General features: G+C 55.9%; 1 protein-coding gene across 1 annotated transcript in view; it reads left to right on the top strand.

The window, feature by feature from the left end:
• MRC2 (mannose receptor C-type 2) overlaps positions 1–12,993 on the top strand; it is a 54,129-nt gene extending 41,136 nt beyond the window's left edge. Inside the window, exons 11-30 of the mRNA XM_090291072.1 lie at positions 127–275; positions 897–1,114; positions 1,813–1,955; positions 3,052–3,154; positions 3,411–3,549; positions 3,661–3,696; positions 3,955–4,115; positions 4,234–4,301; positions 5,002–5,102; positions 5,405–5,547; positions 8,263–8,377; positions 8,498–8,661; positions 8,852–8,960; positions 9,480–9,718; positions 9,827–9,995; positions 10,091–10,240; positions 10,538–10,657; positions 10,853–11,032; positions 11,507–11,533; positions 11,641–12,993. Coding sequence (XP_090147198.1) covers positions 127–275; positions 897–1,114; positions 1,813–1,955; positions 3,052–3,154; positions 3,411–3,549; positions 3,661–3,696; positions 3,955–4,115; positions 4,234–4,301; positions 5,002–5,102; positions 5,405–5,547; positions 8,263–8,377; positions 8,498–8,661; positions 8,852–8,960; positions 9,480–9,718; positions 9,827–9,995; positions 10,091–10,240; positions 10,538–10,657; positions 10,853–11,032; positions 11,507–11,533; positions 11,641–11,864 — 2,758 coding nt within the window. The 3' untranslated portion in view covers positions 11,865–12,993. The remainder of the gene's footprint in view (positions 1–126; positions 276–896; positions 1,115–1,812; positions 1,956–3,051; positions 3,155–3,410; positions 3,550–3,660; positions 3,697–3,954; positions 4,116–4,233; positions 4,302–5,001; positions 5,103–5,404; positions 5,548–8,262; positions 8,378–8,497; positions 8,662–8,851; positions 8,961–9,479; positions 9,719–9,826; positions 9,996–10,090; positions 10,241–10,537; positions 10,658–10,852; positions 11,033–11,506; positions 11,534–11,640) is intronic.
• The last annotated feature ends 2,089 nt before the right edge of the window (positions 12,994–15,082 follow it).

Below are 15,082 nucleotides of genomic sequence, written 5' to 3'. Positions count from 1 at the left end.
GGGTCCCCACTCGCTAGACAAGTTACTGGTCAGACAGCCCCGAAGCTCCTGGGCAGAGCATCAGGCCTGTGGCGCAGGGAGTAGTGGGAGGTAGGCTGCCTGCCTTCACCAGCCCCTTTCCCGCAGGTTTGAGCAGGCCTTTGTCAGCAGCCTCATCTATAATTGGGACGGCGAGTACTTCTGGACCGCCCTGCAGGACCTCAACAGCACCGGCTCCTTCCGCTGGCTCAGTGGGGATGAGGTCATGTACACCCACTGGAACCGGGACCAGCCCGGTGAGCGCCCCCTCCCCGGCACTCTGTCAGCCCCCTTCTTTGACTTCCTTGGGGCACCTGTCCTCCTGCCAGGACCAAGAGCCAGGGCTTCCCAGTGAATTGATCATTCATAGAAGCCATTAGGAGAACAGGATCTGGAGCCAAACCACCTGCGTCGGATCCTGACTCTCCTGTTTATTAATGGCACATCTTTGAGCCTCAGTTTCCTCACCTGTCAAATGGGTATATCGGTACTTTCCTCATAGGGTTGATGTGAGGCTTAAGTGGTTAATATATGTAAAGCTCTTGGAATAGTGAGCACAATATAAGTCCTTGCTATTGTTATTACCATTTCACATTCATTATCTTTTTTAAACCTTTTAATAACCTGATGAAGTAGGTGATGAAACAAGCTCAGAGAGGTTAAGCAACTTGCCTAAGAGCTCATAGGAGTAAACACAGAGCTAGGACTCTATCTCCATTCCCCTCCTCCCACCTGGGTCCCGACCTCACAGACCGTCTCTGCAGAGATGGCCAAGCTGGTTCCAAGTGCAAAGACAGTAGTGGTGCCCCAGGGGGATGTGAGGGAGGGCCAAGCCTTGAATCCTCCTCGGCATAAGGTGTCCCTTCTCCCTCCTTCAGGGTACAGCCGCGGGGGTTGTGTAGCCCTGGCCACAGGCAGTGCCATGGGCCTGTGGGAGGTGAAGAACTGCACCACGTTCTGGGCCCGTTACATCTGCCGGCAGAGCCTGGGCACACCGGTGACGCCTGAACTGCCTGGGCCAGACCCCACACCCAGCCTTACTGGTTCCTGTCCCCAGGGCTGGGCCTCAGACCCCAAACTCCGGCACTGCTATAAGGTAGGCAACCTGTTGGCATGGGGGAGGGAGAGAGAGAGAGAAGAGCAAAGAGGCAGCTCACCCTGAGGAGGAGGTCCAGGGGGGACCCAGCCATGAACCAGTCGCTCTGAAAACCATTCCTCAAGTGGACAACAGGCAGAGAGCATTTCTGGTGAAACTCTTGTCAGTGGAATCTGAGACCTGACACATAGTAGGTGCTTAGTAAACACTTGTGGAATTGACAAAACCACACAGATCATTGGTTGGGGGCCAGGCTGGCTGCTCTCCTGGGAGCTTGATAAAAATAAAGTCTTCAGGCTGCCACTATGGAGATGGGGATTCAGTAGGTTGGTGCGGGGCCTGATAATCTGCATTTTTAAACCTTGCTGGTTTGGGAGCCATGGATGTAGTCCATGGTCTTTTGTTATATGAAAAAAACTGAAGTCCAGGGAGTAGAAGGGACTTGCCCACAGCAAACGGTGGCTTTGCTGAGGTAAGAGCTCACATCTCGCCTCCACTTAGGGGACCGGGCAACAGCGTTCTGCAGGAGCTGCCTGTTCAGCTGCTGTCCCCTGGGGCTCATTCTCTGATGAGCAGACTTGTCTTAACTAGCCTGGACCTCTCAGCTCTGCTCCCCACTGCTGTCATGGGAGGGCAGGTGTCCGCTGGGGAAGTGGGCCACTGGGGACAGCTCGGACAGCTGGACTCTGCTCCTGCAGGTGTTCAGCTCTGAGCGGCTGCAGGACAAGAAGAGCTGGGTCCAGGCCCAGGGCGCCTGCCAGGAGTTGGGGGCCCGGCTGCTGAGCCTGGCCAGCTACGAGGAGGAGCACTTTGTGGCCAACATGCTTAACAAGATCTTCGGGTACTGAGCCTGTGGCAGTGGCCTGTGTGCATGTGTGTGGCCCTTGGCTTTGCAGGGCTGGGGAAAACTACTCCAGTGAGGCCTGTGTGAGGGCTCGGAGTGACCTCTGTATCTGCTGCTAGTGCCAGGGCCATCCTGTCCCCCTCACGTAGCCCAGGTCTCCCTGGGATCGGACACCCGGGATTGCCCACCAGTGTCACAGAGCCAGCAACAGCCGCCTCCCCAGATTCTCAAACTTCTACACAAGTAACTGCTCCCCAACCCTCCTTCTCTATTGCAATACCTTGTACAAGCTGATCCCAGTCAAATGTTCCCCCTCCCACCCTACACCATCCCGTAATAACCCACACTCCTCAACAAAAAGCTTTTCCTGAAAGAGGAGAGAGGCTACAAAAGTGAGCATTTGCCCATGGGGTCCCTCCAGGACTCGTCTCTGTCCTGTGGGCTCTGGGCATCCTGCGGCATGCACACCACACCTGTAATCCCCTTAGCCCTGGGGAAAATCCAGGTGGGTTCTGGCTCCCTGAGATCGTAATTGCAGGGACATCTCCGCCCAGCAAACATGATTACATTATTTGACTGGTAATTATAATAGCTCATATTGATCGCTTCTCACCAGGCACCAGGTACTGGGCTCAACATTTAATCCTCATTTAATCCTCTTAGCAGCCCTAGGAAGTGGATATTATCATTGACCCTGTGGGCTGATAGGTGGGGTTATTTCCCCAAAGTCACGGAGCTGGTGCGAGGGTGAACCAGGCCTGGAATCCAGGTTGGCCTGATTCTAGAGCCCAGGTGTATCCACCCCCGTCCACTTCTAAACTCCTCCAAGTGAAAGCCTTTGGTCTTGCTAGCAGCGCAAACCCAACCCACAGGGAAGCCAGGGAAGGGAGCCAGACCACCCGCCACCCCATGAGCTGGGCACCAGGTTCAGTGTCTCCCCGCTCACTCCCCTTCCCCTAGTGAGCTTGAAGCCCAGATGGAGAGGCCCCAGGCCCTCAGGACAGCCCAGACCAGAGCCGCAAGGGGGAGGGGGCATGTTTGACACTTCTCTCACCCCAATCTCTTCTGTCCCAACCCCTGGGTTGTGCTGAAGTGAATCTGAGCCCGAGATCCACGAGCAGCACTGGTTCTGGATGGGCCTGAACCGTCGAGACCCCAGTGGGGGCCAGAGCTGGCGCTGGAGCGACGGCCTGGGGGTAAGGAGACCCGGGTGGGCGGGGCTTGGCCATGGGCGTGGTCTGTTGGGGTGGAACAGACTCTGGAGATGGGTGCGATTTATCAGAGGTGAGGTCTCTACCCTGGGCTGGCAGGTAAAGGAAAGGAGGAAGGTGAGGACATCCAGCCCCGCTTGGGGGTTCCCAGCGCAGGCCAGGGCCCTTGTTTGTTCTGGAGATGGGGTTAGCCTGCACCTCGTGCCCCAGCACCCTCTTCCACTCTAACTTCCGTCTCCAGTTCTCTTACCACAATTTTGACCGGAGCCGGCACGATGATGATGACATCCGGGGCTGCGCGGTGCTTGACCTGGCCTCCCTGCAGTGGGTGGCCTTGCAGTGTGAGACCCAGCTGGACTGGATCTGCAAGATCCCTCGAGGTTGAGTGGGTGGCTCTGGGGGGCCTGGGAATGGGGTGAAAGGAAGGAGGCCGGGAACCCAAGGGAGGATCCCCATTTCCTGCAGCGTCTTTGTCCACATTGTCCCTGTAGGCGCAGACGTGCGGGAGCCTGACGTCAGCCCACAAGGTGAGGCCCCCTTTCCAGCGGGGCCCCCCCCCATAGCAGTCCAGAGTGGGGAAAAGGGCGTTGCCTCTAGCACAGGGCCTGGCCGGGACAGAAGAGTGTTAGGGGTTCCAGCTGAGAGATGGGGCACCCACAGCCCTGTCAGTCTGGGTTGGGTGGGCTTGCAGGCCCACCTGCCTGCCCTGGACCCACCTTGCCCTCCGAGGCCGGGCAGGCAGCTGCAGCCTGGCCACCACTCCCACGCCACTGTTGCCCCTGCAGGCCGGCGGGAATGGCTGCGTTTCCAGGATGCTGAGTACAAGTTCTTCGAGCACCACTCCACGTGGACTCAGGCCCAGCGCATCTGCACGTGGTTCCGGGCGGAGCTGGCCTCTGTGCACAGCCAGGCTGAGCTGGACTTCCTGGGACACAACCTGCAGAAGGTGGGCATACAAGCGGGCAGGGAGAGAAGTGGGCACCCGAGAGGTGGGCACGCAACCGGGCAGGGCTAGCAGCAGAAGAGGCCTGGCCAACACTAACCTGCCCACCCGACTTCCCTAGTTCTTCCGGGGCCAGGAGCAACACTGGTGGATCGGCCTGCACACCTCAGAGAATGATGGACGCTTCAGGTAACGGGTGGGGGTGGAATGGAGGGCGAGGGCAGGGACAGCAGGTGTGGGAGAGGGCACTGGCGAGGGTGGCTAGCCTCGACCCCAGGCTGAAGGTAGATAGACCTGGATCTGAATTTAAGCCTGCCCTTCACTGGCTGTGTGACCTTGAGCAAGTGACTTAACCGTTCTGGGCCTCAATTTTCTTGTCTGAGTATGAGAATAATGAGGCCTGCTTGGTAGGGTTGTTGTGAGCATTAGAAATAAGGTATGTGAAGTCCTTAGCACGGCGTCCAGCACATTATCAGGCACCAGGTCATGGCAGCTAGAGTAACTCAGGAATAAGGCCATGGGCAAGAACATACGACAGTCCTGAAGGGACTGCATTGTGTATGGGGCCCACTTACCATGCACTCAGGCAGAAACGGCCAGGACCCTACAGGTATTAGCACCCTGTTGTCCTTGGAGCCCTGCTCTAGGATTCTTGGACTTTGCTAGTTAGAGGCATCGGTGCCCAGGGAGAGCTGTGCCTTACCTGGAGGCACCAGGTCCTTGCCCCCGCCCAGCTGCACTAAGCACAGTAGTTCTACATCTCAGTCTACAGATGAGCTCCTGACCTTGGGCCTGTCCCTGCCCCCTTTCCCATGGCCTTCTTTGCTGCATTTGGGGGAAGCGAGGTCTGGGGCCAGTGCTGGAGTCACCCTGCTCGGTGCCATTGCAGGTGGACAGATGGTTCCATTATAAACTTCATCTCCTGGGCACCTGGCAAACCCCGGCCCATTGGCAAGGATAAGAAGTGCGTGTACATGACCGCCAGCCGAGGTGAGGGCGAGGTGGGGGCAGAGCGGGTGCAGAAGCCCAGGAGAGGGTCAACGTTGGGGGCAGTAACGTGAGCCTGGGCAGGGGCCATCCCTCTCTTCTCATCTTCTTATTTCCCACAACTCAAGAAGGTCTAGACCAGAGAGGAGAGGGCCTGTCCCCACAGTGCCGCAGCCACAGAGAACTGGAGTTTAGAGTTGGGCACAGGGTCCTGAGCCCCAGCCCAGCCTCCTCTCAGGCCATGAGATGAGGATGCTGCCAGCCCTGCCCTGAACTGTGACTCTCCTCTCCTCCTCTTTCTGCAGAGGACTGGGGGGACCAGAGGTGTCTGACAGCCTTGCCTTATGTCTGCAAGCGCAGCAACAGCACCAGAAAGACGCAGCCCCTCGACCTGCCACCCACGGTCCTGGGGGGCTGCCCCTCTGGCTGGAACCAGTTCCTCAACAAGGTAGGAGGTGAGGGGCACACAAGGGAGTCAGGGGAGATAATGTGACTTGGAGAAGGCCTAGCCTCAGGAGTCCTGGCCTTTTGGCAACATCAATATTGTGGCCCCTTGCCTCTGCCCACCAACCTCTCCTTCTTGGCCCCAATGCCAGGGCTAGACTCCTTGGACAATGACTCAATGTAGTAGCACCTTCTGATCCGCCAGTAAATAAGGTTGTCCAAATAGTTTTGTGAGTTTTCTAGATTAGTGGTTGTTCAGCATTTTGATAATGAACTCCTATTAGCAAAACAAAATATTGAATGTACAAAGTTTGTGTGTACATTATATATGTGTGTGTCTACAAAAAATGTATTTACCTTTATACAAATGGGACTAATGTCACATATATGAAAATATGCACAAGAACAAAATACAAAGCATGAGCTAAAAATTTATATGTAGTGTTTTTAAATTTTTAACTCTATATTAGTGGTATGAAAAAGTTGTGCTCAAAAATTATCAGTTATAATCACTGTTAACATTTAAATAATTATAAAGAGCACAATAGTTACATATTCATCATTCAAAAAGTTCTTGGTTTGACACTTTGTGATTCATGACTCACAGGTCTTGAAGTTCTGGTTATTCTGATTTTTAATGGTTGTCACAGATTAGACCGTTGTCTCACAGAAAACAAATAGATTGATGTGAAAAAAGTTCATCTATTGCTGGCTGGGCTTTCCAAGGCATTCTTTTCATTTTTTTCAGTCCTTCTACACCAGTTAACAAAGTTAAAAAAAAAAATTGGCTAGTAAATTTCTCCATATTAAACTACTCTGCCTCATAAACTAATCAGAAGACCTGATCAAGTAGGTTATTTAAAAAAAAATAACACTTAGAAAATTTTCTTCTCAAGTATTTTGTGCAGATAGGAAATTTGGGGGCAATAAAATTAATTAGAATGGATATGTTTCTAAACATGTTGTCTTCTTTAAAGTTTTTCATTTATTGATTGATTTTAGAGAGGGAGAGAGAGAGAAACATCGATTTGTTGTTCCACTTATTGATGCATTCCTCAGTTGCTTTTGTATGTGCCGTGACCGGGGCTCAAACCCTCAACCTTGGCGTGGGGGGACTATTCTCCCTCACGAGTGTGAATTTCTGTCCAAAAGTGGTTATGTGCATCCTGGGCTGATTGATGACCTTTGATGAGACTTTCCTTGTCTTCACAAGTGGCTGGAAGAGGCAGATCCCAGGAAGAGAAGGCAACCATTCCCTTCTTGTTTGTGCTGCCCTCGTTAGCATGGGCTTCAGCCCAGGCTTCTTTGCAGGATATTGTAAAACCACTCAGCCTGACTGAGGATTAGATTAAGGAAATTTAGATCATATAATCCATAAATCTTTGTCATACATTGGAGGGCAGCCAGCCTCTTAGTATCCTGGAGCTCTTCCTCTCAGAATATGCAAGTGAGTACTGTATTATACCTTTTCTATTAAAAAAAAAAAAAGTAGGCAGGTGGATTAGTAAAACTGAAAAAGACAGAAAGAAAATAAAACTCACACTCTTCAGAGATCACCACTATCCGTATTTGTTGCTCCCCTTCCCACCTTTTTCCACATAATTGAGTTCATACTAAGTAACACAATTTCATAACCAGTTTTTTTTTTTTTTTGGTCAGGTGTGTATTTTGAACATTTTCTTATTTCATTAGATTTTTCCAAAAGTGTATTCTCATGATGTCTTCCACCTAGTATAAAACAGAATATATTTTATACTTATTCTTTCTCCATGATTGCACTGCCTCTGAGCAGAAAATTACTGTAAATCATTTATTTTCAAAGAAAGAGTCTTCACTTGATAAGAGATTTTGCACACAGGGGGTTCTTTGGCCCTTATGGAAGTAATGAAGGTGGGAAAGAGAAACATAAAATTACAAAAGTTAGAACCTGCTCCCTCACGAAGGTCATTCAAAAATAAAGCTAAGCCCTGCCTGATATGGCTCAGTGGGTTGAGCACCAGCCTGGGAACCAAAAGGTTGCCAGTTCAATTCCCGGTCAGGGCACATGCCTGGGTTGCGGGCCAGGTCCCTGGTTGAGGGCCGTGCAAGAGGCAGCTGATCGTTGTTTCTCGTGCACATTGATGTTTCTCTCCCTTCCCCCTCTCTAAAAAATGATTTAAAAAAATATGTATATCTTCCCATGGACATGGACAACAGGATGGGGATTGACAGTGGGAGCGGGTGGTGAGGGAGGGTGTGGGTGGGGCAGGGGAGAGCAATGGGGGGAAAAATTGGGACACCTGTAATTGAACAACAATAAAATAAAATTTAGAAAAAATATATATCATGAAAAATAAAGATAAAAGTATCCAGAGATAATCATGTATGTTCAAAGGGCAAGATAACAGATTTCAGAAACACTTCCAAAGGTATTTAGCAGAAAGCGAGTCGGACCTTGTCCAACCTCCCAGTGCTTGGCCCAGGGGCTGTTCTCTTAGGTCGCAGGGCTTTTGGTGGCCCGAGGAAATCTTCCCACTAAGACTTCCCTAAAGTGTGGCAAGTGTATGTGATCTGCTGTGCCAGGTGGAGAGGGTGCTGGAGACTTGCTCAAGGAGACCCAGATATCCTGGTTCTGAGAGCCCCCAGCGCCTGCTGTGAGGGGGTGTGCAGTGGCATTTCTGGGTTTCTGGGACAGGGAGGCGGAGCTGGACATCACACCTACCCCCCCCCCTTCCCCCAGTGTTTCCGAATCCAGGGCCAGGACCCCCAGGACCGGGTGAAGTGGTCAGAGGCACAGTTCTCCTGTGAACAGCAAGAGGCCCAGCTGGTCACCATTGCAAACCCCCTAGAGCAAGGTAGGGCTTGCCCCTGGGGAGGCCCCAGTGTCCTCGGACACAGTCCCCAAGAATGGCTAGTGCCACTCTTGAGCAGGGGGCTGCCAGTTGGCTCATAACTCTCTCTTCTGGGGACCGTAGCGTTCATCACAGCCAGCCTGCCCAATGTGACTTTTGACCTTTGGATTGGCCTCCATGCCTCGCAGAGGGACTTCCAGTGGGTGGAGCAAGAGCCTGTGCTGTATGCCAACTGGGCGCCGGGGGAGCCCTCTGGCCCTAGCCCTGCTCCCAGTGGCAACATACCGGTGAGGAAGCCCCTCCCCACTCCCCTTTGCCATCCACCCTCTGCCCCACTGCCCTAGCTTGCTGTGGGTGCCTGCCTTCACTCCCCGGGTTCCCCCTCTTCCAGCCTCTTTGCTGATAGTGCCTTTTGGGGGCAGTGGCACAAGGTGGAGGCAGCTGCTGGGGCTCCCCTGAGCAGCTCCCTTCCCCCAGACCAGCTGTGCGGTGGTCCTGCACAGCCCCTCAACCCACTTCACTGGCCGCTGGGATGACCGGAGCTGCACGGAGGAGACACATGGCTTCATCTGCCAGAAGGGCACAGGTAGGTGTCAGTGGGGAATTCGGAAACCCCAGCACTGGGCTAGGTGCTGTGGGCTGTGCCAGGAGGAGTGAAGCCTGGCTCCTGACCTCGCGCCGTGTCCGCTTGGGAAACACGGGCAGAAAGGCCAGGTGCCAATCAGGGAAAGGCAGTGAGCACTGAGGGGTCTCAGGAGGAAGGTGTAGGGTGTGAAAGGATGACCGGGAAAAAGTAGACGCCAGGCATCCGTGGTGTCCAGCCACCTGAGGTTCTGTCTGAGGCACCTGCAGCTCCACACGTGGGTTCCTCTGCCCAGGGTTCCTGGGGTAGGAATAGGTGAAGGCGCTAGCTTGCTCCTGCGTTCATTGGCAAGAATGGATCATTAATCCTAACAGTGGCTAACACTTAACTGTTTGGCTGTGCCGAGTCCTGTACCCAGTGGAGACCTGGACTCTGTCTGATGCCTGGTGTGCCCCCAGCCTAATGCCTGGGAATGGGGTGAGGGAGGCAGAGCCTGCCTGAGCCCTGTCCCCTTCCCTGTAGACCCCTTGCTGAGCCCGTCCCCAGCAGCATCGCCCCCTGCCCCGGGCACTGAGCTCTCCTACCTCAACGGCACCTTCCGGCTGCTGCAGAAACCACTGAGCTGGCATGATGCCCTCTTGCTGTGTGAGAGCCGCAACACCAGCCTGGCATACGTGCCTGACCCCTACACCCAGGCCTTCCTCACACAGGCTGCCCGAGGACTGCGCTCGCCCCTCTGGATCGGGCTGACCAGTGAGGAGGTGGGCTCCCACTATTTCCCTCCCTGTCCCTTCCTAGCCCCCTCCTTCCCTGCCTCTACCTCCCTGGCTGGTCCCCGTCCGCCCACCCTGATGGCCCCTCCTGCCCAGGGCTCCCGGAGGTACTCCTGGGTCTCGGAGGAGCCGCTGAGCTACGTGAGCTGGCAGGACAGGGAGCCCCAGCATATAGGGGGCTGTGCCTACGTGGACGTGGACGGGGCCTGGCGCACTACCAGCTGTGAAACCAAGCTGCAGGGGGCTGTGTGTGGGGTTACCAGTGGTGAGTACGCACCCGCGGGGCAGGGAGGGGTGCGCAAGATGCCGACCGTTTCGGGGAGGACTCTGGGCTACTTCCTCAGTTCTGTGCCCCCACAGGGCCTCCACCTCCCCGAAGAATAAGCTACCACGGCAGCTGTCCCCAGGACCTGGTCGACTCTGCATGGATTCCCTTCCGGCAGCACTGTTACTCATTCCACATGGAGCTGCGGCTGGGACCCAAGGAGGCACTGCAGCACTGCCAGCGAGGTGGGCAGGGCCGCCTAGAGCCCACTCGGGCATTTCAGGTGGCGACCCCTCTCAGACCGCATGAACACCGTCCCCATGCCACACCCTTCCCCTGGGCACTCACATGTAAGTGCCCTGTCATGTTCCCACAGACCACATGTGATGTTCTGTGATATACCCCTACTGCATATACATGACCACAGGGACTCCACACCGTCCTCTACTCGGGCTGCCGGAGAGTGGGGCTGGGCCCTCTGGAGGGCTCTGCTTGCCCCAGGGAGACCCACCTGCCCTGACGTGGCCCCCCCTTTTGTCCAGTGGGAGGGGCTGTCCTGTCCATTCGGGATGAGATGGAGAACGTGTTCGTCTGGGAGCACCTGCAGAGCTCCGAGGGCCAGAGTCGGGGTGCTTGGCTCGGCATGAACTTCAACCCCAAAGGTGGGTACCCTGTGCGTGGGGTGGGGAGGGTGAGGCCTTGGGCTGTCAGGGAGATGCCCTTCCCCAGGGCTTGGTGGGAGGAAGGACTTGTGGGAGGGGGAGGGGGTTCTAGAACGGACTACTTCTCTCCCACCTCCCCCTGCTCTACTTTGCCTGTCCTCCCCCCGGGCCCCCTCAGCGCCTTCTTTCCCACAGGAGGCACCCTGGTCTGGCAGGACAACACGGCTGTGAACTACTCCAACTGGGGGCCCCCCGGCCTGGGCCCCAGCATGCTGAGCCATAACAGCTGCTACTGGATCCAGAGCAACAGCGGGCTGTGGCGGCCCGGGGCCTGCACCAATGTCACCATGGGCGTGGTGTGCAAGCTCTCCCGAGGTGAGCGCCCCGGCAGGCCCATCACACCGCTCGGCCTCCTCCCGCCCCCAGGAGGCTGGCACTGGGCGGGGGCAGGGGGCGCTTCTCATTCTGCAGCAGACGCGGTGCAGCGGAAGGCAGGAGCAGGCGGCTCTGGGGTCGCCGGAACCCTTGCCTGGGATAAACTGGCCTGCAGGAAGGACTGGCTCTTCCTACGCTGGAGAGCAAACCCGTCACTTTGTCGTGGTTAAGGGCATGGACAGGGTTCCAGCCCCGGCCAAACCACTTACGGACTCTGTGACCTTGGGCAAGTGCCTTAAACGCGATGGCCTCAGTTTCCTCATATGTAAAATGGGGAGAATAACAGTACCTACAAGATTAAATGCGCTAATCAAGTGTCTGGGTGGGGGGTTGGCTCTGTATGTTTGCTTTTTGTTCTTATTCCCGCTGCTGCTGTTACTGCTGCTGTTAACTGGTCCCCCCTCTTCCCCGCAGCCGAGGAGGGCCGCTTCTCCCCATCAGGTGAGTGGAAGGCAGGGCCGACACGCCCTGTCCCCATGTTTCGGGAGGCGGGCAGCGGGCTGCCGGCCGTGGCGGGGCTTCTTGACCGAGTGTCTGTCTTGCCACAGCGGCGCTCCCAGAGAGCCCGGCGGCCCTGGTGGTGGTGCTGATGGCAGTGCTGCTGCTCCTGGCCCTGGTGACCGCGGCCCTGATCCTCTACCGGCGGCGACAGAGTGTCGAGCGTGGGGCCTTTGAGGGTGCCCGCTACAGCCGCAGCTCTGCCAGCCCCGGCGAGGCCACTGAGAAGAACATTCTGGTGTCTGACATGGAAATGAATGAGCAGCAGGAGTAGAGCCAAGGGCGTGGGCAGGGCTCGGGCGGAGGAGCTGGGTCAGCTGGGCCCCCCGCCCCGCCCCCCAGCGACCGGGGCAGGAGGCCAATGGAGGGGTGTCGTTGGGAGCTGCTATTTGGGGCTGGGGCTGGGCGTGGCCTGGGCTGGTGGGGCCCCTCCCTCCCTCCCTTGAGGGCTGGGCTGAGACCTGGCTGAGTGCAGCATGGTGTTTCCCTTTTTGGGCTCCTAAGGTCTAAGTCTTGACCTGGGCCTGTGCCCCCACCGTACCCTGAGGTAGGACGAAGCCTCTTTCTGCCTCTTTCTCCCTAGACTCCCCTGCCCAGGCCTGCTGACCAAGCCCCGCGACCCCTTTTCTCGTTGCAGAGCCTGCGGAGCCCCCACTGAGCCCTCAGCCAGCCTACCTGTCAGTCTCAGCTCCCAGCCCCTCCCCTCGCTTCTCACTCAGCGCTTCCTTCTGAGCCAGGGCCTTGCGGTTTGGGGAGACCTTTTGCTCTTCTTAGTGGGGGTCAGCTTGAGGAGTCCAAGCATCTATCACTCCTGTGCCTGCTAGGGTGGCCTTCGGTCATGGCAGGGGCGGCCTGGGTCGGGCCTGAGAACCAGGTCACCACTGTGGTGTAAGCTGGGCTGGAGACAGGACTGGGGAGAAGCATTCAATCTCCTGGGGGTGACCGGGCTAAGGCTGGGGTGTCATCTCCTGCGGGTCAGGGGAGGGCTCTAAAAAGTCCCTAAAGAGTCCCCTGGGGGGACCAAACAAAGTTCCCTAATGTTTCCAGCTCTTGGCTCTGGTTTGGAGAGAGAAGGGGGTTGCCAGAGACCTGGGGGGCTTCAGAGAAGCAGGAGCCTGTGATGGCTGCAGGTGCGCGCCCTCCAGTAGGGTCCAGAGGAACAGCACCCATGCTCCTGGCGTGGCCCCGGGCACGGAGCTGACTCCGTCTTTCCAAGAGGCCGGGATCCCAGCCCCAGTGGAGTGAGTGTACGGCCAGTCCTGGTGCCACCGCGTGGGACAATGTGAACATGGACTCAAAGACATGGTCCTTTTTTGTAATTTTTTGTTTAATGTGCCATTATTGTCAAAAAAAAATAAACCAAAAAGAAAAGCACACAAATAAAACCGTTAAGAGGCTTGAGAGAGAGGTTTCCTGCCTTGTCCTGTGGTGCCTTGTTCCTCGGATTGCTGAAGAGATAAAATGTCATTTTTTAGCTGGCATCATTTGTTATTTCTGCAGTGCACCATTTTGCTTCTATTGCTGGGCCTCATGGGGGCACTCTCACTCTGGTCTCCTTCTGGGCCTGCTCACCTTTCTCTCCGTTCCTGGGGAGTTGTGTGGGTGTGAGCTCAGGCAACTTAGCTCAACTTTCAACAGGTGTAAAACGGGAGACCAGGACTCACCTCCTAGGGTTGCTTTAAGAATTAAGTGAGGTCATCTGTGCAAAGCAGCTAGCGCTGCCCTTCGAGTGCGTGCAATAAGAGCCCCATAAACATCAGCTGTTACTGGTATTTCTGGGCTCTGGCTCCATGGGGAGTATTTGAGGTGTCCAGGCCATTCCTGGTTGGGGGCTTCACCCCATCCACCTTCCAGGGCAGCCTTTGAACTTCAGGAAAGTGCACACTTGTCTTTGTGACCCAGGGGCAGGGGAATGGATCGCCGGACCTCCCCTGACCCACCTGCACTCATTCAGAGGATACTTGAGCTGGAGATGCAGCAAGGAGCAAAGAGCCCAGACAACAAAGGACGGTCAGTTCTGCCAGGTCAGCCACGTGCTGTGAGGAAGGCTGAAGCCGGCCAAGGGGTGGGTGTGCTGGTTTGGACATTGGTTGGGGACAGTCTTGCCAGAGATAGGTGAGGGAGTGAATGGTGCAAAGATGAGGCCAGGTCCCAGGTCCCTGTTGTGGGGCCCTTGGTGCTTCAGGAAGGCCAGGCTGGCTGGAGCTGGAGGCAGGGGAGGAGGGGGTGGGGGCAGGGAGGTCATCAAGGGCCTAGTTGCCCAGCCCTGGAGAGCATGGGTGTTGATTTAAGTAGAGTGAAGAGTCGTGGGAATGGCTAATCTGACCTTTTGAGAAGGTGATTTGGCTTGTGACTGCAGCAGTGGTCAGATTGTATGCAAGTTTTACCTTGCTCGTGATTTTTCAAAACAACATTCCCCTGCCCTGAATAGGTAATAACGTCACATGGTTCAAAGCCTAAATGATATAAAAAGGATACTCATTGCGAAGTTTTCACCCTGTTCTCATCCAGCAATTTACTGGAACCCCACCCAAGCTGAGGTCAAGTCTAAGGCCCTCCTGCAGCTTCCTTTTGGGGTTAAGTTCCCAGTCCTGGCCCACAGATCAGCTGCCAGGAATCATCCTGGGGCAAAAGCCCGTGCTCTGGGAGGGAAATGCTGAGGGGTGAAGGCAGGGTTGCAGGCTCCCAGAGTGGCAGGGACAGCTGAGGCAGCAAGGACCCAAATGCCCTGTGCTGCCTGGAGGCAGTGGCTGGTGGTATGTCCACAGGTTTAAATCACTCCAGAAATACCGGTCCTCATTCCCCTCTGCTGGCGGCTGCAGCCCTCACCAGAGCCCTGCCCCTACCCACAAGCATTTCAGACAGATCCACAGGCCTTGGGGGTCCCCAACAGACCTTGTTCCAAGCCTCCTTGCTGGGAGGCTCCCCCCTGCCAGAGAAGCCTAAAGGCAGGAGGAAGGCTCTGGGCCCGGCCATTTGCTTCTGGCTCCAGGGTAGCCCCGTTTGACCAGACCACAGGATAGGGCTTCCTTTCTGCTAACGTCAATTCATAAAGTATTAGCACCTCCTCCACATGCCTTCTCTGCTGGGGCTGGGGGGGTGGGGTTAGCGGTGGGTGCCCTGAGACCCATCCCCATGGGCCTGGGCAAAGGGCACCGTGTGCCAGGCACTGAGCCCACCCTTCCCTGGCAGGACTGAACCAGCGCAGCCCTGGCCACCTGGACGTTCAGTGATGGCTCACCGAGTCCATGAATGAATGGGAGAGTGGTGTCAGGGCAGAGATGCCTCCTCGCAGGTGCCCTGGCAGAGCCGGCCTGGCCCAGTGGGCAGTGCTGTGAGGCCGCAGGGGCGGGCAGCTGGCCAGCCACACCACATGGCTCTCCTGGAACGGAGCTGCCCCAGCCCTGCCAAGCTGCCTTGAGCATGAGGGCTGAGTCGGTGGCAGGGACAAGGTAAAGATTTCATTCTGAGGAAGGACCCCAAGAAAGGAAG

The sequence above is a fragment of the Furipterus horrens genome, unplaced genomic scaffold, assembly GCF_987537825.1.
Source record: "Furipterus horrens unplaced genomic scaffold, mFurHor1.1.pri manual_scaffold_11, whole genome shotgun sequence".
In the NCBI taxonomy this organism is placed as follows: Eukaryota; Metazoa; Chordata; class Mammalia; order Chiroptera; family Furipteridae; genus Furipterus; species Furipterus horrens.
This window is presented reverse-complemented; position numbering and strand designations above follow the sequence as displayed.